Raw genomic sequence first — 23,434 nt, 5'->3', positions numbered from 1 at the left:
CTTAAAAGGAACTAATCAAAATGTTTTAAAACTATGCATTTTAGTACTTAAAATTACTAACGAATTTTAAATTAAATAGATATATGTATAGGAAATAATTAAATAGAAATTGAAAAAAAAAGAAATCTAAAACGACTTTAACATTGAAACTTGTGTTGTACAGTGTATGTTAAAAATTGTGGATATAGTTGGTATATATAGTTGACAAACTCACTGTTTTTGTCTATCCATTTAAAATGATCAACAACATATCATAACTACCACAAAATTTTTGAAACCAAAAAAAAACAAAACTGAGAATTACGTTTTAATGTTTGTCCATCGATGTCAAGAAAGGCCTTTGTTGACGATGATGATAAACGTACAGCAGTTTTCCCAGCTATATTTAGCCAATTTAAGATATTAAGACACACAATTTTAGAAAAATTAAATAAAGAGATTCTTTACGCATCTCAAACACCATATGCAATTAATTCACACAACCTCCATTGATAAACGTCTTAACTATTTTATTTATTGATCATAACCGTCACATCAAGATTTCTTTTCATCAACCAAAAATAATTTTTCTTACTTCTACAGATAGTACAAGATTTAGTTATGCAAAATAGAATTTAGAATTAAAGAAACACTAGTGTTATAAATAATTTCGGCAAAAGGTATGTAGTGTAATTATCTATGATCAAAACAAAACAGACGGACAACCAAGTATACATAGTGTTAATCGCTGGTAGAGCAAAACTAAAGAATAGAGTATTATGAAATGACAATAAGTGTGGTGAAAAAATGGACTATGGGAAAAGCGGTAAATGAATAAGAAGTGTGTGACGTAGAAATTATGAATGGAAGAGAGGTCAATGAAACGTTATTTCTGCCAATAACTGGTGATGCATGAAATGGTATAGTACGATGATGCAGTTGTGGGCAATTCTATAGGCATACTAAAATCAATAAATATAAATCAGGTTGTAGAGTTTCACTTGTGCTGTAAATCTGTTAATAGTTATTTATTGGCAATGGGCCAATAAATACTTTTGATTTCTCATTCTCTTCTTACTGTCACGTGGAAGGGACAGCTCCTGGTCAAGGTTTAGTATGCCGTCTCCAAAGCACATTTGCATCAACGAACCACTTATTGGGATAAATGGTCGATTCCCATGAATCCTATTATATTCGCATCGGAGCACTGGCTGAAGAGCGTGTCACCGAGACCCAATGCGGTCATATCTGCGGTCTGGTTAAAAGAAGTTAACAATTGTAATTTCGAAAAAATAAAAACTTTGAAAATATTACCAAAAAAATTAATTCTCCCAACTGAAAACTCCACCTAAACAACTTGGGTCCAAATGAGTTTTAATGTTTAATTTTACGGATTCGACAGATAATTAAAGCTGCAACACGAATGTAAATTAAATTCAATAGTGATAAACGCTACAACAAGAACGAGATTTTGATTGAGCAATTGACGGAAATAGTAAAGTCGAATGTTTTTGACGAAAGGCTTTATCGATAATCTCTCAAAATAATGTACCCAGGTGAATGAGTGCTAAACAAAGATGTACGAAATTCAGTGCCTCGAATCTAATACTCGTACCGTATATCTGTGTAGGGAGGGTGAGAACTCACTGATTGAGTGTTTAAGTGAAACTCACTCCATACAATCGTTACACCTTGCCAACTCATCCGCTTCGTAGTTCCCCAGTATGTTCCTATGACCAGGCACACATATTAGGTGAATATTGTGCTGCTCAGCCATCTCATTGAGAGATTTGCGGCAGTCGATGGGCGTTTTCGAGTTAAGGAACACATAGTCCAAGGATTTTATTGCAGGTTGCCAACATTTGTTAGGAAATTACTTCTCAGCCAATTCGCCACCTTTCTTATTGCTAATATTTCTACCTGAAAAACACTATTCGAAGTTCCAGATCTTTAGAATATACTCCGAAACACACTTGTCCATCCAATCCATCAGTGTAGAAATCGATATATCATTTATTCCCCGGGGCCTGTGTGCACCACGCCTCACTGTTGGGAATTAGAGTTTCAAACTTTTTGTCGAAAAGTGGTCTCGGTAAAGTGTAATCCACTACGTTAGGCACATTTGGCATTATTTTGAAGACCGAACTGTGACCGTAACTTTTTTCCGACCACAGCGATAGTTCGCGCAACCGCACAGCCGTTGTTGCAGCTGACTGTTTGACCGAAATGTCTAAAGGCAATAGATGCAGCATGACATTAAGGGAATTTGTTCCTGTCTTGCTGAGATACAAAAGCACACCATACGCTGAACTTTGTCTAAACTTGTCGGCAGGGGAAGTGCCGGCAACCAGACTACAACACCATATAGCATTACAGGTCTAACCACTGCCGTGTATAGCCAATGCACAATTTTTGGTTTTAGTCCCCACTTTTTTCCTATTGCCTCTTTGCACGAGTACAAAGCTACCGTTGCTTTCCTCGCCCATTCTTCAATATTAAGCCAAAAATTCAGCTTCCTGTCCAAAATAACGCCAAGGTATTTTGCACACTCACCAAAGGGAATTTCAATACTCCATAAGGAAATGGGCCTAACCATTGGAGTTTTGCGATCTTTGCAGTACATGGCCAGTTCTGTCTTTGCAGAATTTACCCCTAGACCATTGTCTTTCGCCCGTTTCTCAGTCATCCGGAGGGCTCTGTGTATAATATCTCTGATTGTGAATGGGAATTTTCCCCTGACTGCTAGCGCCACATCATCTGCGTATGCCACCACTTTTATTCTTTCTTTTTCTATGGAAACTAGAAGGTTGTTTATAGCAACATTCCAAAGAAGAGGTGATAGAACTCCTCCTTGGGGAGTGCCTCTGTTCACATACCTTTGTATGTTTGCTTGTCCTAGTGTGGCTGAAATACGTCTCTTCATTAGAAGTTCGTCTGTGTGAGCTTTCAATAAAGCTGACTAGTTCATGTAATGCGATCTCAGTAGACCTGCCTTTCGAGTATGCCCAGCAAAACAAGCGTCGCCAAAAAAAGTAGTGAAAATGTTCTTTTTAGACCCGGAAGTGATGCAAAAGTGGCACAGAAGCGATGTATTTAACATGGGCTTGTCATAGGACGGATGTCCACCATTTCAACAGCCGTTGCACTGAATTTGCATCACTTCTTAAGGTGTGGTCCGAATTCTATGTATCGGATGTGAATTATAAAATTGTGTCATATTTTGCCAAATAAATAATTTTTAAAATTTTTTATAATTTTTAATGCACTCTAACGATTGTCTAAAAAATTTGACCTCAAACATTTTCAAAAATTTCCAATTTTTCTAGAATGGATTTAGAATTTTTTCGACAAAATTTAAATAATTTATACCATTTTATTAATTCTTACTGTCTTTTTAACCTATTTGAAACAAAATAAATTAAAATTTAAAATTTAAAAATAAAATTAAATAAATTAAACCTTTGGGAGGTCTTTTTTGGAAGTGCTTTTAAAGTAGTACCTTTAGAAGAACTTCCAATTCTTTTTTCTGGGTGCATGCTGTCGTATCGAGAGCAAACTTGAATCGACTCTAGTTCTAAGATAAATATCTATCATCCTCTCCAGAGTCTTAAGTAGGAATGAGGATAAGCTGATTGGTCGGAAATCCTTTGCACTCGAGTGAGAGGCTTTTCCCGCTTTAGGTATGAAAACGACGTTTGCTTCTCACCACTTTCCTGGAATATATGCTAAGTTGATATATCCTATATATATCGCCGACAACCAGGGGATAATTCTGTCAGTCACTGCTTGTAACTCCGCCGGAGTAATTCTATCAGGTCCAGGGTATTTGAATGGTCAAAAGGTATTTAATGCCCATTTTATTCTAGATTCCGATACAATTTCCTCAGATCAGATTTCGCAACATTTGGCGGAAATATGGTCTTGGTGGTATGAACATCAAATTTGAAACTGATGTTGCGATGATCTGAGAAGCTATGTGCACTTAAAACCTGCCAATCAGATATCATTTCATTCAGGTGACGTCCAAAACCTCTTGCCTGTTTTTAGTGACAAATGTTGGGGCATCTCCCTTATTGCAAACTACCACATTAGTACGCAAAATAAACTCTAGGAGTGACTCTCCTCTTGTATTAATGACACCACTTCCCCATATACTATGAAGTGCATTTGCATCGCATCACATACTGAGAATGGCTCCTCAACTAAGGTGTTAACGGCACATGGAGGCATCTCCCTATCCTGTTCCATGTAGACCGAAGATACCCAATATGTGCATTTGGCTATTTCTAAATTGGCAACGACAGTGTCAGTATTGCACATTGAAGGAAGCAGAAACAAGTTGAGCTCGTTTTTAGCAATTATACGGGCTCGATTTACATCATTACCAGTATACTGCAATAGTTTGAACCCCGTGCCTATGGTGTCTTGGCTCAGCTTGCGTGATACGGAGGCGTTGACTCCATTGACTACTTCTGGTGGATCGGAATAGGTGACGACTTTTTTGGATCTTTTTCTTGATGCTGGTTTGAGTCAGATCATTGGAGTTTTTAATTTCTTTGGGAAGATTTTTGATTTGGTTTTTGTAGGCGATCCGTATAATTTGTCCAGATGTGATCTTATACCAGGGATAGGTATCACCCTGCTTTCTCTCTTTCCCTCTTGGATGTTGCTCATAGGTCTCGAATGGTTGCTGCTCGGGATCAGGTATTTTTGCTCTATTTTAAGAAGACGAATTTGGGTGTGTTGAATTCGCTTCTTTCGTATGTTGACTGGGGCTCTGTATGTAGGTGTAATCGGTTGTCCGATCACGATGCGACTGTTGATAATTTCTACAAGGTTTTGCACGGTTTTGTGTCTCGGACTGTTCCTAGGGGAAGGGTGGATTTCCCTAGGAATCAGCCATGGTATTCTCCTGAGTTGACGAGACTCAGGAATGATAGGAATAGATGTTTTAGACGTTATAAGAGGATGGGATCTGATGTTGATAATGCTCGGTACTCTGTCGCTAGGTCTATTTATAATATGGAATCACGGGCGTGTGATGTTCGTTATATTGATAAGGTTAGAAGTGATCTTCATTGAGGTCTTTTTATGATTTTGTTAGGATGAAACGTAAGTCTTCGACTAGGCCATGAAAGATCGAGAGGGATGGTGTTGACTTTTATGGGCACCAGTCTATTGCGGACTGTTTCGCGGGCTATTTTGAGTCTGTTTATAGGAATAGTACTTATGATGCTGATGGTTCATATCCCTATTTTAGTAGGTCGCTTGATCGAGTGGCAATTCCATTATTTGATAGCCTGTCTTTGTCTGGGTATTTGCGGGGGGTTAAGGCGCCCACCAGTAGTGGTACAGATGGATTCCTGGGTTAATTCTGAAGTGTTGCTCCGAATGTCTCTCTGCTCCAATGTCGATATTATTTAATAGTTCATTGAAGTACGGTTATTTCCCTCTAAGATGGAGGAGTTCTTTTGCCGTACCACTTCATAAGTCAGGGAGCCCTTTTGATGTGAGTAATTATAGGGGGATAGCAAAATTGAGTGCTATTCCCAAGGGTTTTGAGAAGATGGTTACGGACGCTTTGTCGCATAGCATTTCTTCGATATTGGATCCTTGCCAGCATGGTTTTGGTAAGGGCCTATCGACTACTACGAACTTGGTGGAATTTACTTCTCATGTTACTAATCAGTTTGTTATTGGGAATCAGACTCATGTTATTTATACGGATTTTAGTAAGGCTTTTGACCGGGTGAATCATAAGCTGTTGTTATTTAAGCTGGATAGGATTGGATTTCGTCGTATTTTCAGTGCGGTACGCAGATTGTATCGAGGTGCTTTGATTTCCCATCAGGTGTGCCTCAGGGTAGTCATTTGAGGCCTGTCTTATTTTTGTTGTTTATAAACGATTTACCTCAGTCCGTAGTTAACTCTAGGATTTTGATGAATGCTGATGATGTTAAGTTATTCCTTCAATAACACAAAAATCGAGAAAGTAGTAGATCGTTTGTTAGGATGAAACGCAAGTCTTCGACTAGGCCATGAAAGATCGAGAGGAATGGTGTTGACTTTTATGGGCACCAGTCTATTGCGGACTGTTTCGCGGGCTATTTTGAGTCTGTTTATAGGAATAGTACTTATGATGCTGATGGTTCATATCCCTATTTTAGTAGGTCGCTTGATCGAGTGGCAATTCCATTATTTGATAGCCTGTCTTTGTCTGGGTATTTGCGGGGGGTTAAGGCGCCCACCAGTAGTGGTACAGATGGAATTCCTGGGTTAATTCTGAAGTGTTGCTCCGAATGTCTCTCTGCTCCAATGTCGATATTATTTAATAGTTCATTGAAGTACGGTTATTTCCCTCTAAGATGGAGGAGTTCTTTTGCCGTACCACTTCATAAGTCAGGGAGCCCTTTTGATGTGAGTAATTATAGGGGGATAGCGAAATTGAGTGCTATTCCCAAGGGTTTTGAGAAGATGGTTACGGATGCTTTGTCGCATAGCATTTCTTCGATATTGGATCCTTGCCAGCATGGTTTTGGTAAGGGCCTATCGACTACTACGAACTTGGTGGAATTTACTTCTCATGTTACTAATCAGTTTGTTATTGGGAATCAGACTCATGTTATTTATACGGATTTTAGTAAGGCTTTTGACCGGGTGAATCATAAGCTGTTGTTATTTAAGCTGGATAGGATTGGATTTCGTCGTATTTTCAGTGCGGTACGCAGATTGTATCGAGGTGCTTTGATTTCCCATCAGGTGTGCCTCAGGGTAGTCATTTGGGGCCTGTCTTATTTTTGTTGTTTATAAACGATTTACCTCAGTCCGTAGTTAACTCTAGGATTTTGATGAATTCTGATGATGTTAAGTTATTCCTTCAATAACACAAAAATCGAGAAAGTAGTAGATCGTAACGAACTGGATTGAGGCAATGCTACGCCATAGGAACATCGAAGCGGAATTGGCAGATGCTAAACGACAAGCGACTACAACGAGAGGACTTTCTCAGGGAGGAGTTATATCACCTGTGCTCTGGCTAATTATAGTGGATGAGATTCTTAGCGCCCTGAGTAATAGGGGCATAAAAGTGGTGGCGTACGCGGATGACATTGTCATAATGGTCTCAGGCAAATTCTTGGATACGATCTCGGACGTGATGAGCGAGTCACTGAAGTCTCTAGCGGAATGGGCTAGTGGGGGTGGACTAGGAGTAAATCCAAGGAAAACGGAATTGGTGCTCTTTACAAGGAGAAAGAGACTGGATGGGTACAAAGATCCAGATTTTCAGGGTACGAGATTGACACTCTCGAAATCGGCACGTTACCTGGGGATTGTACTGGACTCGAGGATAAATTGGCTCGAGAATGTAGCGGATCGTATGAAGAAGACCTATGCGGCATTATACGCGTGTCAGAAGCTTGTTGGGGAGCGGTCGGGAATGAAACCGTCCCTTTTCAACTGGCTGTACACAGCTGTAATAAGGCCAGTAGCTGTGTATGGATGTCATGTCTGGTGGCCCACCACTAACCACCACAGTCATATACAGAGATTGGGCAGGATAAATAGAACGGCCCTTATCTACATGACCGGGGCGATGAGGACAACGGCCACATCTGCACTGGAGGTATTTATGGGGATATGCCCACTGGACCTGCATATTAGGAGGACTGCGGAGGTCATACTGATCAGACTGAAGGGCCTGGACTCTTTGGAGAGCACGAGCTGTAGACACACTGAACTGATATTGTATGCCGGACGACATATAAGAACGGACTATATGGCGTCATGGCACATGTTTGAGAGTGACCTGGAACCAATTATCCCAAGCGTAGAGGACTGGGATGAAAACAGGATACACTTTGGGAATCTCAACATCTATACTGACGGCTCAAAAATGACCGAGGGTGTAGGCAGCGGAATATACTGCAAGGAGTTAGAACTTAAGGAGTCCTTTAAGTTGGACGAACAATGCAGCATTTTCCAGGCCGAGATATTTGCTATTGCAAAAGCTGCTGAACTTATATCGATGAGGCCGTTATTTAGATGCGATATCAGCATTTTCATCGATAGTCAGGCAGCTATAAAGGCCCTGAGCAGTACGAACATAAGGTCAAAGGTGGTCAGCCGCTGTCGTAGAGAGCTTAGGGTTCTCACTGAACAGCATAATGTAACTCTGTGCTGGGTACCTGGACATTATGGTATAGCTGGGAATGAAGAGGCAGATATACTGGCTAAGAAAGGCGCAGGTGGTACGGAAAACGTCATTTCGGACGTTTTTCCTCCGCTCTCTTTGTTTATTTACAGGATCAACAGCAAATATGAAGATTTATGGAAGAGACGATGGGCTTCTTCTATTGGCTGTGAACAAACCAATCTGATATGGGACGAAAATAATATTAGGAACTCTGAAGGCTTGATGTCATTGCAGAGAGAGGATGTAAGGTCTATGATAGGCATCATAACGGGACACAACACCTTGGGAAAACACATGGTAAGGATAGGTCTAGCGAATGATGACATTTGTAGGTGGTGTCTGGACCCCGATGCTACGGAAGATTTTTTTCACTTCCTGTGCCAGTGTCCAGCACTATCTTTCAGAAGAAACAAGATACTGGGCTCTTATTTCTTTCAGACTATGACCGACTTGCGAGTATGCAGTATGAGGAATATCCTCGTCTTCATCAAGTCTTCGGGGTGGAGGAACTAGGCGCGTCCAAAGGATACATTATCATACGATAGGCTCATTCCGGCCGGAAGTAGACGGACACGAGGAGGAAGATGGAAAGAAGTTAGAGGTATCGCAATGGACCAACTATGGTCTAAGTGGACACAAACCCGCAAGTTCGGATTCGTGTCAGCCTCCATAACCTAACCTAATCTATTCTCCTCGTTCGATAATTCTGGTCGGGTGCATTTATTATAGGATGATTTGGATAGCTTTGGTGGTTGGTGTAGGGTTAATCTAATGGATTTGAACTTAAAGAAATGCAAGTTTATGCGATTCCTCAGGTCTAGGTCTATTGATGTTCGGTATAGTATACAGGGCTCGTTATTGGAAGAGGTTGATTCTTTTGTTGATCTTGACATTGTTATGGGTCGTAGGCTTAATTTTAATGATCATATTAATCCGATGGTGAGTAAGGCATCTGGATTCATAAAGCGTTGGGCGAAAGAGTATTCGGACCCTTATGTTACCAAGAGGATTTTTACTGCCCTTGTTAGACCCATTCTGGAGTATCCGTGTGGGATCCTCAGTAAGATGTTTACATTGATAGGATTGAATCGGATCAGAAGCAGTTCTTGTTGTTCGCTTTGAGACATTTTCATTGGAACAGTAATTTTGTTCTTCCTCCTTACACTTCTAGATTGAGACTGATTCATTTGCCGACGGACGATGTTGAAATCCATGATGATGTATAGATTAAATAGTGGGGATATTCCATGCTCGGAATTGATATCTAGGATTAGGATAAATATTCCTTTTAGGGCATCTAGGAATTACCAGTTTCTTTTCATTGATTTTCAACGCCCGAATTAGTCTTCTGTGGAGCATATTCGTAGGATGTGCATTAATTTTAATTCAATCTATCATCTAGTTGACACTAACTTGAGTATTGATATGATGAAGTCCAGAATTTTTGCATATTTGGATAACTAATACATTTGTTGTGAATAACCTAGTATTTGGTCTTGTGATGTAATTTATCCGGCTGATGAGTCCTTCTCTGTAACTGGTTACATCCCTCTGCCTCCACCCCGCCATGGTCCGGATCATGGTGTGTACGCTGTCCCTACGTTATGGGGACGGTCGGAAGGGGCGGGAAAGTGGGTGTTGTGGACCATTCGATTAAAAAAAATCATTACTTCTGAACCGTTGAAACCTTCTTTTGCATATTGCTTCTGATAGAGCATGATCACCATATGCCTCAACAAGCATTCGATGCGATTCAGCAGCGCTTTTCTTCAAATGAAAACAAACAATTAATGCTTTTCGCAAATCATCACTTTCTAGTATAACATTCGACATTTTAACATGATGAAAAAATATGATGTTGTCTGTTCAATGACTTGATGTATACTAAATATTTGTCAGATGTCACAGAAACAAACAAAAAATATAAGGGATCGTTAACAACAAATGTTTTCTATCGTTTGTATCTTGACGCTCACTTCATACCGGTATACGTGGTATGTCATTTTGGAGATCTGAACTGATAGATCGAAAATTGTTGAAGGCATTGGCAATGGCAATTCATATAAATTGGACAGTGCATGCAGTGTTTTTCAGGCGGAGGTATTTTGTATTGCAAAAGCTGAGGGGCCCCTGTTGATGAAGTCGGTATTCATTTCATTTATTTATTTATTGATAACTTGCACAACAAGAAGAAATTCTTATAATTATAGTGCAAGATTTATAAGCCTAGAGATATTATCCACAATTTATAAAATATATATATATGTATAATAAGTTTGAAGTATTTTGTTATAAAGTAAAGTATGTAATGCTTACACCCTCAAAAAAAATCGCTTCTTTAACATATGTTCCAAACATATTTTGCAGGAAGCACATATATTATTGCATACTGCCGAAACATTAATATGTTTGTTTTATGTGAACATATTATATGTTTGGAAGCATTTTGAGCCAAAAATATTATATGCTTGGAAGAATTTTTCCCAAACACGATTGTGCTCATTCCCTAACATACTCGTAATTTTCACTTCCACGAAATTTTTTAGTTATTGGAACCTTTCTCTGTAATACAAATAATGTTGAAGAAATTATTCACTTTTATAAATTTTTTAAATTTTACCTTTCGCCTGCACGGAGAATCGAACCGAGGACCATACAGTTTGTAAGCCAACACACTATCCACTGGGCTACGTAGCTGTTATAGTCACCAGTAGATAATTATCGTTTTAAGTTACATTTATATAGCATAGTTTGCAGCGCCCACGAGCCCATGCAAACATAACATTATTTAACAGAAACATACATTTGTTTGCCACGTGGAGCAGTGGTTAGCATGTCTGACTTGCATGCAAAGGGTCGTGGGTTCAATCCCTGCTCCGACCGAACATTTTTTTGTTTTTTTTTTTTTTTTTTAATTTACACATTTATATTTATACTATATTAATTCTTTTTTAAATGAAACTTCGAAATGTGTGTTATTAAAGATTTATAGTCAGTAACAGTGCTTGATATAAACGAAATTGACTGATTTTTGGATAAAATATTATTTTTTATTGCAAAAATAACAATCTTGTAATAAAAACTGTTTTTGTACAAAACTTTAAAATTTGGAAGGAATTCAAAAACTAACAAAAGAAGAACGTGGAGTCGAGTATAAACATACAAACATAATTTTATAATATAAACATAAATTTATTTAGGAGTGAACAGTTACTAGCATTTAACACCATCGCTCTAAAATTCCTTTTATTTTTCTTTAATAATTCATTTTAAAGAAAATAAACTTTTTAAATTGTTTTAGCTGTAAAACTCGAACTTAATGCCCGCTTTTATATTTGATGGTGTCCGTCAACTCCTCGTGGACTACTTTTTAATAAAGAGGAACTAAAGTTTGTTTTTTTACATTTTACTGTGTAATTTTTCACTATTTCCTCCTTATTTCATTTTACTGTCCCAACTCTAAAAAGAGTATAGTGCCCTTTCGTTATTTTTATGAAGACCCCTGATTTCTTTTAACGAACCAAGAAAAAAATTGTGCCCATAATGCCAAAATGATAAACAAAACACATGTCCACACATACATAAAATGCTGCTCTCAAGGCGAAAACATAAGCTGTTTGTTTTTCAAATGTCTATTCTCTTGGTTCAGAATGTATATTCTCTTTATTCAAATTAAATAATATTTAGACTTAAACATATCACATTTTTGGCCTTATCATAAAACAGTTTTCCGAAACAACATACAAGCGGTTTCACAGAAATTGTTCTCTTTTGACTCTTTTGCTGTGTTATATTGATATCTTTCGTCAACTCTCCCGGTTTCCATCTCTATTTCTCTCTATACTCTCTCTGTCGCTTTGAATAAAATATCACAACATATGTATGTTTAGTCGAAATTTGTAAATTTATATATGTTTGTATTCACACATATGATTTTTATGAAACATTGATGCCCCAAACATAATATATTCTAACATATTAACATAGATGTCCCAAACATTTAGTGTTAGTTTAGGAACATTACATGTTCGCACTTAAATATATTGTGGTTTAAAATCGTGCCCGAAACACATTTTGTTTATATCGGAACATATGAAAAACATATTTTTCTAACAGTGTATTTCCTTAGATACATATGACTAAATAAAATTATAATATTTTGAGTAAAAGTAAAGAAAGAAAGAAAAGTAAAACATTCATAATGAAACAAAAGTAGTAAATAATAAAACAGAAGAGTAATATTAGAACGAAATTGAGAGCAATTAACATTTCATTTGAAATGTAACATGAAGTAAGACAAACAAAAAAACAAGAAAATAAATAAATAAAAATGTAAATAAATAAATATGATAATAGTAAATAAGATAAAGGGGATGATCCAAATAGTTAAATATTCAAAGAATTCAGAGAGCTTAGGGCTCCCACTGAACAGCAAAACATTACTCTGTGCTGGGTACCTGGACATTATGGAATAATGGGTAATGAGGAGGCAGATGTGCTGGCTAAAATTAATACATATATCAATTCAATTCAGTGGAATTTTTTATTCTAGGTGTTTAAGTTCAAATGCCGTTTTCTTAGCTTTTGTTAAATCATATAATCATTTTCAAGTATAATCCCTGTTAGGATTTGTCTACACCTTCTCTGCCTTTCGGTACGAAAATAAGGACATTTTCTAACGTCAAATGTCATCAAGCCCCGCCTTTCGGCATTCAAGCTTTTTGACATTCTTACTTTGAGACTCTCTCGCTTCTACGAAGGTAAATATTTTTTGACGAGCAATAATTTATTAAATAAAGCCCATACATTTTGGTTCAAATTCTAAACCAGTGCCTTTTTATTTCTTTTCTACTTTTATGCCACGCATTCATTGGCCGAATAATTGTTGGAAAGTATCAATTCGGTGTTTTTATTTCTTCCTCGAAGACAAAGGCTACGCCAATCAACAACAACAACAAACGATCGACGATCACCATCCTTTTTTTTTTATTATTATTTTCATCTATGGATTAAACCCTTACAGACTAACAGTAATATATTACATTATATACATATCGTTTGTTAATATATCAAGTATTTAATAATAATGTTATCTTTTTCTTTACATTGTATTTCTCTTCTGATAAATCAAGATAATAATAAAATTTATTGAATTCTTTACAAAGACGGCGAAGTGGATCGTTGTTTTCAAAGTTCGTTCGAAAGTATTCAATGTGGAGCAGTTCAAAGTTGCGGGTAGGTCTAAAGGGTACATTGAATGATATGCTGTTAATAAGGAAGTCAGATTTAAATCTTCCGTTAATTAAATCAACCATAAAACAGATATTCAGCATGGTACGTCTACTTTTCAGTGTATGTAATTTGATGAGCGATAGTCTTTCTTTGTAAGACGGCAAGGTTTGAGGTGTCCAGTTATTCCGACGTAAACAAAACAGTAAAAATTGTTTCTGAACAGATTCAATACGATTGCAATGAATTTGGTACTGTGGGTCCCAAATTACAGATCCATATTCCAGGATAGGACGCACAAGTGAAGTATATAAGTTTCTTGTAACAAATGGGTCAGAAAATTCCTTACTCCAGCGCTTGACAAATCCAAATGATCCATAGGCCTTATTTACAGTCATAGAAATGTGAGATCTAAAATTTAGCCTACGATCCAAAAGTATTCCAAGATCTTTAAAGGATTCAACAGTTTCAAGCGTTGTGCCATTCAAGTTATAACTCGTGTCGATATAATTTAATCTATAAAAAGAGATATGCTTGCATTTCCTTATGTTCAGTTCCATCATATTTGATGAGCACCATCTGTACATGCTATTCAGATCAGATTGGAGTAAGGATTGGTCATCACTATTCCGAATAACCTTTATAATTTTAACATCGTCAGCATACATGAGAGTGTAACCATATTTAATGGCTGATGGAAGGTCATTTATAAATAAGCAGAACCATAGAGGGCCAAGATGACTGCCTTGTGGAACACCAGAAGGCACATATATTGATTTTGAAATAATGTTATCAAATACTACAATTTTGTACGATTCTTTAGATAACTTTCAAACCAGGATACCATTAATTCACTGAAGCCCATGCGATGCAGTTTGTACAGTAAAAGTGAATGGTTTACTTTGTCAAACGCCTTACTAAAATCAGTATAAATGACATCAGTCTGTAAACGATCTCTAAAGCCTTCATTAACCATTGTAGTCAATTCCAAGATATTTGTTATGGTCGAACAAGATTTACGGAAGCCGTGTTGTTTAGGCGATAGAAGAGAGGAGACTTGATGATTCAAACTATCAGAAATAATTTTCTCCAACAGTTTTGGAATAGCACTTAATTTAGCAATGCCTCTATAATTCGTAATATCTGACTTGCTTCCATTTTTAAATAGCGGAATGATAAATGAATTCTTCCACAACGTAGGAAAGTGACCTGTGCGCAAAGATTCATTAAACAGAAATGAAAGAGCAGTCGAAAGAGAATGAGCACAATATTTGAGGATGTTACTGGGAATCCCATCAGGGCCCGGGCGATATGAACATTTTATCTTTTCCATATAACTCATCACAATATCAGGAGAAATAAATGGAGTAGTGAATGTCGAATATTCCTGTATCTTATATGGGTACGCATCAGATTGCTTGAAATCCTTATGGCAGTAAGTTGTTGCAAAGAACTTTGAAAACAAATTACATATAGATTCATTATCATCCCCTTCAACAGCACCATAGTGAAGGGTTCTTGGATACACATTTGATTGACGTTTAGAATTAACAAATCTGTAAAATGACTTTGGATTAAGCTTCAGTTCATTTTTAATTTTCGATAAATAATTGTTATAGGATTGTTTATTCCACAGGTTGTATTCTGAACGAGCAATTGAGTAGTTTGCATAGTCAGTCACAGATCCAGATTTTTTATACTTTTTATAAAGTTTATTCTTTCTATTCTTCAAGTTACGTAATTTACTGTCATTCCAAGGTGGACCAGTGTGAGAAGTTATTCGAATTAATGGAACAGATTGGGCAATGAATGAATTCAAAGTTTCATAAAATGTATTTATTGATTCATCAAGATTTCTCGCTGGTAAGATTTTATTCCAATCCACATTTAATAGTAATGAGTTCAGTTTTTCGTAATCAGTTCTATTAAAAGAGAATATTTTATCAGTTTTCAATACGAGTTTTTTTCGCATAGATCTCGAAAAAGACATATTTATATTCATACAGACAGTGGGATGATGAACATCTTCAGGATTTACAACGGCGTTGACGCGAGATAAAAACACATCTTTTAGTTCATTTGTAAAAAACAAATCAAGTAATTTATTTTTTGAATTTTGTATGTTGCTAATTTGAAAAAGTCCATCTTTTAACAAGTTTTCAACAAATTCAGATTGATATCCATTTCTTAGCATTGGTACGGAGTAATTCATTTCCTCACAATATTTCCATGTAATAGATGGAATGTTAAAATCACCAGACAAAACAATCAAATCAGAGGATCTCGCAGTAGATAGGACCGATTGGATAGCAGTCAAATGAGCATTATAAACATCGTTACAAGAACCAGGAGGAATATAGGAGCAAGTCACAAACAATGAATTATCGCCGCACCTTATTTTCACTCCTAAATATTCAATTTGAAGTTCATTTGGAATATCAATTTTTGATGAAGCAAATTTCGAAGAAACAGCAATTAGGACGCCGCCACCAGATTTCTTCAAACCATTTGTGCGGTCACATCTATAAATTTGGTACTTGTCGCATAAGATTTCAGTATTTAAAATATTACTTTGAAGCCAGGTTTCAGTAAATATAATCAAATCATAATCAAAGCCAAAGCTATCCGTATATAGGTTGCATAATTTTGTGTTAAGTCCCCTAACATTCTGATAAACTAAAATAAAATTCGTATCAGACAGGGTTTTATTCAGTTTTTTGATTGCTCAACGGGACGTGCAGGAAAACGGGCAACTCTATCTCTACAAACAAATTCATGCACCACAGCTCTGTAAGGCCAAAAATTCCGGATTGACCACTGTGTCAAAAATGTCCTCAGGTACGAAAATTTTGAATGACGACTTGTTCCTCCTCTCTACAAATTGCAGTTTAGATACCTTAATGTCTACATTTGCATTCAGTTTTGATTTTATGTAGAAATGAATATCATCCTCAGTTGTTTCTGGAGCAAAACGGGCAGCAAAAATGGTTTTCATTGGGGGTAAGACCCTTAAAGGTTTTGGAGCTGAACCAGCAGGCGATTGATTTGTAGGTGTATTAAAAGGAGAAAAGAATGCATTAGTATCAGTTAACACAGTAGCTGGTGCCACTACTGTTCCAGTGTTCAGTGAATTCGAATGCGACGGGGTAATAATAATAGGTGGAATAGGTAAAGGTGCAGTTTCAGCGTTGTTAGTAGGAATGACAACAGTCTCTGAATCCTGAATATTATTATTGGCGTTAACTAGTGTCGGAGAAATTGTTTCAATCTCATTGTTAGATGAATTCTTGTTAGATTTAGATATCTTCCTTTTTCTGGAATTTTCAGTTGGTGATTGTAACACTATGTCCAAGTTTGAAGAATTATCAAGAAGATTCTTATATTTTTTAAAGCGATCTGAGATCAAATCAAAATCCCTCGAAATGTCATCGAGTCTGGCTCTACAGTTTTTAAAAAAGGTAAAAAACTCGCCATCAATATGTTTGCACTTTTCACAGCACCACCGCAGACCCTTATCTTCACGTAAGTTGTCAATTGTACGTGCTGCTAATTGCGCACATTTTGAATGGTAACTTGTTGAACAAATCCAGCACGAAATCATTTGTTCATCCAATTTAGTGATACGACACGACAGTATAGGGCAAGCCATTTTTCAATTTTTCTTAATATGTCAAAGACAAGAATGTGGATGCAAATATATTTCCAACAATTTCGCAATGAATAAATATATGATTCAGACTTGAAATCAAATAAGAAATTTAATACGTAAAATCCAAAGTATACTTCTAGGCATATACAAAATCAGAGTTGAGTTTAGGTTAGCAAATTCAGTACTTAGCTATTTCAACAACCAGTGATTAGTACTTAGCCTGATCAACAACCACAGAAAAACTTTTGAAGTGAGCTTTTATCAATCAAAACAGAAGGAGAACAGTGGAATGACGTTTCGCTGGCCAACACTATTGAGTGAGGAGTAAGCTGACGTTTCTAATTTGTGTACTCACAGGTCAAAGCGCCTTTTCTCTTTGTTTACAGAAACCACGAAACAACAACAAAAAGTGAAATATTTGTATTGCTTTCGATGGTTTGCAGTTTTATAAAACTTTATAAAAATACAGCTTTCAACACAAAACAGCTCAAACGAAATATGTCGAACAGAATGCAAAATCTTTAGATCACGTTAAGCACCGGTTTAGCACAAGTTAAGCGAGATATTCACAATGAAATTTTAATTTTAATTGGAGCAACTTGAAAACACGTCCAACAATGTAACAATGTTGACTACTAATGTAACAATGTTGACTAAATTGAAAATGCCTCGTAGAGGCCAAGGTAAGTACTTTCAGTGATAATTAAAAAGTGAGCATATCCTTCGGTGTAAATATAAATAAAAACAAAAGTAAATACTCGCCTACGGTCGCTTTACAACTCGTATTTTATATCGGTTGTCCATAAAATCTCTACGAGAAAAAAATTAAATTATCCGTCGGTCTTTAATACCCGGTTATACTCATATAAATTGTTGAAAAGTGCTTGTAATTCAGATTTGTTTTCATCCAAATATTCTACGTCAAAGTTGAATTCAATTTCGCTGTATTTCTCCATTTGATTACATTGATATTGTTGTTTTTTCTTTTGGTTTTTTGTTTCGATCTGCATAGAAAAAACAAAAACAATTGCATTGGTTGTAAGAATTGGTTTGCCAATAGACATCAATAGTAAAGTGTTATACAGTTGCCGTTCAACTTGCTATACACACGTACGCACACAGGTGTTACATCCACGTTGGTTTATTAGCATGGGTCGCTTACGGCGCGAAATTATAAAAATAATTTTTTGCAAGTTCAATTGAGAAAAAGTATTTATTGTTGATTCCTTTGGATATCGGTCGTTGACTATTATCGTTCGTGTTACGTGATAGTGTACCCTACGGTCGGTCGATATAAACAATAAAATAATAGTATTTGATATACATATTATTTTAATATTGACATATTTGAGTTTCCACGAAACTTTTTGATTTTTATATTATTGTTGTTGTTGTTGGACCTTACCGTTTGGTAGCGTGCATCTTACAGTCCGCGCACCCTACAATCGGTCAAGTTGATATTTTACAATTTAAAGTTCACACTTTTTATTGTTTTGTATTTTTTCCATTTGACAAGTGATATTCACGATACACTTGCACAAGTTTTGTGTGCCTACGTACACTGGGAGAAATTCTGGATAATATATACACTGAGAGAAACTCTCTCGTAATATATAAAGTTTAAAATTTTTTTTTTCGCTAATTCGCCACGCGAAAATCATTCTTTGTATTCTACGATACACTGTAAATATTTTTTGTATTCAGGATACACTTGCAAAAACCTTTTGGTACACAGGGTACACTGGGAAAAATATTGTAATATTTCCAAAAAAAGATTTTGCATATATTTCGCCACGCGAAAAAGGGTTTCTTGTATTTACGATACACTTGAAGAAACTTTACGTGTTTTCATACACTTAGGGAAATTTTTCGCCAATTTTTACAAAAAGTTAAAATACTTATAATTTACCTTACAGAGCTAATTTTAGCTGGTATTTCCAATACACTGTAAGGAAATTGCTGTATCGACGATACACTGTAAAAAATTGGTTGTACTCCGTACACTGTGAGAAATTTTCTGATCTCATTTTTTGTGTTTTTGTGGTAATTACGTTACCTTGTTCACATCTGTGGTACTTTCGGTACACTGCGAAAAATATTGTGTGTTGACGATACACATTTCGCATACACTGGAAAAAACTGCATTTTCATTTATTCGACGACAAATCGAAGTAGCGTTTGGATCGATTTATACTCTTTTCGAGAGTTTTGGACATCACGTGTCAATTTTTTCGCCCTTTAAGTTTGACAGTACTTTGTCATAATGACTACTACACCACTGACTGCTTTCACAAGAGCAACTAACGCAGTAGTCCGATTTGAAACGAAGTTTCACAGTTTGCGAGATGATGACCTAACCGCCTATAGACTAGAATGTCATGGTTCCGAGGCTAAGTCGTTGTGGGAAAAAGTTAAGAGCTTATTCGAAGAATGTCTTGACTTTGTGTCCACACAGAGGAACGAAACCGAGGCAGTCGCCGCTGCTGACAGCAAATATGATGTGGCTTATAATTGTTATCTGAACGTTATGGAATCAATTCACCGTAAATTGGATGCACTACGTGCACCATCTAAGCATTCTGCTAAATCGCCTCGGTTGGAGGACCCAACATCACTTTTGAATGTTTCTCATAGGTCCGATGAGTCACGCGGCTCTTCTATCAGCTCTAGGGGAGACAATAGTTCCTCAATCTACCGCCTTGTGATATAGATGTTTTTGACGGCGATTTTCTTTATTGGCCGACATTTAGAGATTTCTTCACAGCGCTATACATTAACAATAGCCGCCTTAGCGATATTGAGAAATTGTGTCATTTGCTCAAGAAGACCAGTGGTGAAGCTCGCGAGGTTGTTTCGAAATTTCCGCTCACGCATAGAAGCTTCGCTCTTGCGTGGAAGGCACTAAGGGTTACTTATGATAATATCCGCATATTGGTGAACCACCAACTCAAGTTATTATTTGATTTACCGGTCTTGGAGTCTGAGACCAGTTCAGGACTGAAGAAACTACAACGTGGTATCTCGACATGCATTTCGACAATGTCCATCTACGATGTGGCCACTGACGACTGGGATCCCATCCTCGTCTTTTTATGCCTTCAGAGGTTGCCGTAATGTACAGTCATACTTTGGGAACAGAGTATTAAGGACAAGTCTGCTTTGTCTTCTTGGTCAGATTTGGACTTCTTTCTCACGGAAAGAATCCAGACATTCACATGTCTTCGCGATATTCGCGGCATTGACGCCAGGCCTCCGGCCAACAAAAGAATTCGCTCGCATTTCACGAATGCGAAAACGACTCGTTCCCCAACAAGTACGCCTCCTTCCTCCCAATCCTCTCCTGACAGATTATGCGTTCTCTGCCGACGACAGCATCACCTCAGAATGTGTTCTAGGTTTCATAATCTTTCAGTTCTTGAGAGGATGAATATTGTTAAGCGCCATCAGTGCTGCATGAATTGTCTGTCGCGCAGACATGTTGCAGCTAATTGCCCCAGCGCATATGATTGCGGTATATGTGGTAGAAGACACCACACTCTTCTGCACAGGGATATATCAAATGATCCCATAACTGCTCCGGTCGTTTCCGCACCGCTTATACGAAATACCGAGATGGTATCGTTGGATGCCGATCAGCCTTCTACGTCGACTGGCATTGTGTCAGGGACGTCGAGTAGACAGGTATTCCATACTTCACGTACTGGAAATGTATTATTAGGAACTGCAATGGTGAATATCGTTCACCAGGGTATCACGTATCCTGCTGGGGCCTTAATAGATCCTGCTTCGGAATCATCCTTTATTACGGAAGGATTGCGGAACCGACTTGGACTGAGTACGTCTTCGACTTCGGCCACAATTTCTTGTGTGAATCAAAGTGTTTCGATCACGTCGAGAGAACGTTGTTCACTTTGCATTGGTACCCCACTAGATGAGTCGCTCTTCTGGAGACTACAGCGTAGGTTATTCCGAACATTTCCGGCAACCTGCCATCTTTTTCTCTAGATTGTGACATTGTGTCTAGTATGCCAAATCTACGTTTGGCCGACCCCAAATTATTTGTTTCTCGTCCTGTTGACCTTCTGTTGGGCGCGGATCTTTATCCGAAAATTTTATTGCACGGTACTCGGACGAATATTTTGGGATCGCTACTAGCGCAAAACACAGTCTTCGGCTAGGTTGTCACGGGTCCTTCCTCGAATATTTCTGTCTACACGACTACTGTGGACCTCCCCAAGGAAAATAGTCTCGACGAGACACTTCTCCGCACTTTGGGAACTAGAAGAGCTTCCCCGACATCCTCTCTTAACTTCGATTGGTTTTCACTGCCTTGAATTACATTTTTACACGTCGGTCCGACTCAACAATCAGACTTGTTTCTCCTCGTTTTGAGGTGGAGGTTGTATAAATTCGTTTACAATTGCGATATCACACAGATGTATCGCCATATATATGTTGACCCGTCCTAGACATTTCTGCATTGAATACAGTTAAGATATTCTCTGCAAAATATTATCCGGAACTTTTAGTTACAGACAGTGACTTGGACAACTTTTGCATTTGGTTGACGGCGCGGAGGATGTTTCCTCTTTATGTACAAGTCCTACGGAAGTGCATGTACGTTGACGACGTATTGACGGGGTACCATATTTTGAATAATGCGTCTGGTTCAAGGGGCAATATACACCACAATTCGGAGCTGTCTTCTCACATAGATCGCGACGGTATTTTTACCACTACTGGTTTTAACAATGAGATTATGTGGAATGCTTTACAGGTCACGCCTTGATGATAACCCACGGTTATATTTACAAAACTGTCTGCTTTTCTACGAAAGCGGTAACTTTAAATGCTACTTTTGATTTGTCCACGACATTCTCGACGAGAACTATTACTCCCCACTACGTGGAAATTATGTCGTCTTCGCGATGTTCATCCGGGTACTAACGGTCGTCGTTTGTTCAAATGGATTACATCCTTGTCTTTTAGGGAGTTAACATAGGTCTATCTGTCGCGTTATGATCGCGTCCTCCCTAGTTTTTGTTACGTGAAAAATCTTTGGTTTGATGGCCGCGTTCGAATCGCAATAGATCGGACTACAAGTTGTAAGGCGACCTACGGTTTCGGGTCATCCTGACCATTATGTTACTTTGGTTTTCCGTTCCGAAATCTTTCTAGCAAAGATGGCCGCTACCCTTCCAGAGTCTGAGGACGACGTCCCCATGTTGGATGAGGAACGGGAGATTAATTCTAGCATCGCACCCCTTGCCGATGAACATACCATCAGTACAACTACTGATTCTGCCATTCTGGCCGACAATGTTGCAACAGGGAGATTAATTCTAGCATCGCACCCCTTGCTGATGAACATACCATCAGTACGACTACTGATTCTGCTATTCTGGCCGACAATGTTGCAACAGCAACCAATAGAAAACCGTTGACGACGGCTCCTGGAGTTCCTCCAGGAGAATTATTTGTGACTTCGCCACTCTTTCCGGCACCAGTTGAAAGAACCAGGGCTCGAGCATATCGACATATACGCATGGCATCATTCACGTGATTTCAAGCCGATGCCCGTTTAACGAAGGCTGCGGACCGTAGCGCTTCACAAAATGGGACCACAAATATACTCTAGCCCCGGTCACCCATGGGCCTAACTCACAAAGTTCGGGTGGGTTATATCGGGTCCATGCAACATATAATTGGGTGTAAGGTAGTCTTCAACTGCCTTCTGACTTTACGAGTCATCGACACCCGGCTCTTCCGAGTCAAATTTATTTAAAATTTTAATAACAACGATCGGGCTTGACGAGTCCATTTACGATCGCGTGCTTAACGAGCACATTTGCAAATAAATAATAAAATGTTTTGGAAAAAATGAAACATGAAATGGAAAATATAACAAGAAAAAAACAGAATTGAACTGAAATAAAATGCTCTCTTTTTAAACTGAAATGTACATTCTATATACTTTCACTATTTCATTATTGAACATGTAAATATTATTTAACTTATTTTTAAATTTTGCAACATGGCTGGATGTTGCAAGGCGGGCGGCAATGTTTAAGTTCAAATGTCATCAACCCCCGCCTTTCGGCATTCAAGCTTTTTGACATTCTTACTTTGAGACTCTCTCGCTTCTACGAAGGTAAATATTGTTTGACGATCAATAATTTATTAAATAAAGCCCATACATTTTGGTTCAAATTCTAAACCAGTGCCTTTTTATTTCTTTTCTACTTTTATGCCACGCATTCACTAGGTGTAGGAAAACATTAACAAATAAACAGAATGCATTGTTCCTAATTTCTACGAAAATTACATTGTTCAAACAAATAAAAATGTTTTTGGCGCTTTGAAGAGGTCACATTTTCCGGGGT

The 23,434-nt window shown here is 37.7% G+C and overlaps 3 protein-coding genes across 12 annotated transcripts in view; 1 reads left to right on the top strand and 2 right to left on the bottom strand.

Annotated features, from left to right (window-relative positions):
* Positions 1 to 23,434, bottom strand: part of TTLL4A (Tubulin tyrosine ligase-like 4A) — a 673,269-nt gene that overhangs the window by 637,023 nt on the left and 12,812 nt on the right. The window lies entirely within an intron of this gene.
* LOC142224862 (uncharacterized) lies at positions 16,176 to 17,051 on the bottom strand. The gene has a single exon (XM_075294638.1). The coding sequence runs from the start codon at positions 17,049 to 17,051 to the stop codon at positions 16,176 to 16,178; it is 876 nt and encodes a 291-aa protein (XP_075150753.1).
* Positions 17,191 to 23,268, top strand: LOC142225864 (uncharacterized). The gene is made up of 2 exons (XM_075295707.1): positions 17,191 to 17,734; positions 22,230 to 23,268. Exons 1-2 carry the CDS (start codon positions 17,677 to 17,679, stop codon positions 22,493 to 22,495), a joined length of 324 nt encoding a protein of 107 aa, XP_075151822.1. The 5' UTR covers positions 17,191 to 17,676; the 3' UTR covers positions 22,496 to 23,268.

This window comes from Haematobia irritans, chromosome 2 (assembly GCF_050003625.1).
Source record: "Haematobia irritans isolate KBUSLIRL chromosome 2, ASM5000362v1, whole genome shotgun sequence".
Lineage (NCBI taxonomy): Eukaryota > Metazoa > Arthropoda > Insecta > Diptera > Muscidae > Haematobia > Haematobia irritans.
Note: the sequence above shows the minus strand (reverse complement) of the source record. Positions and strands in the feature narration are given on the sequence as shown.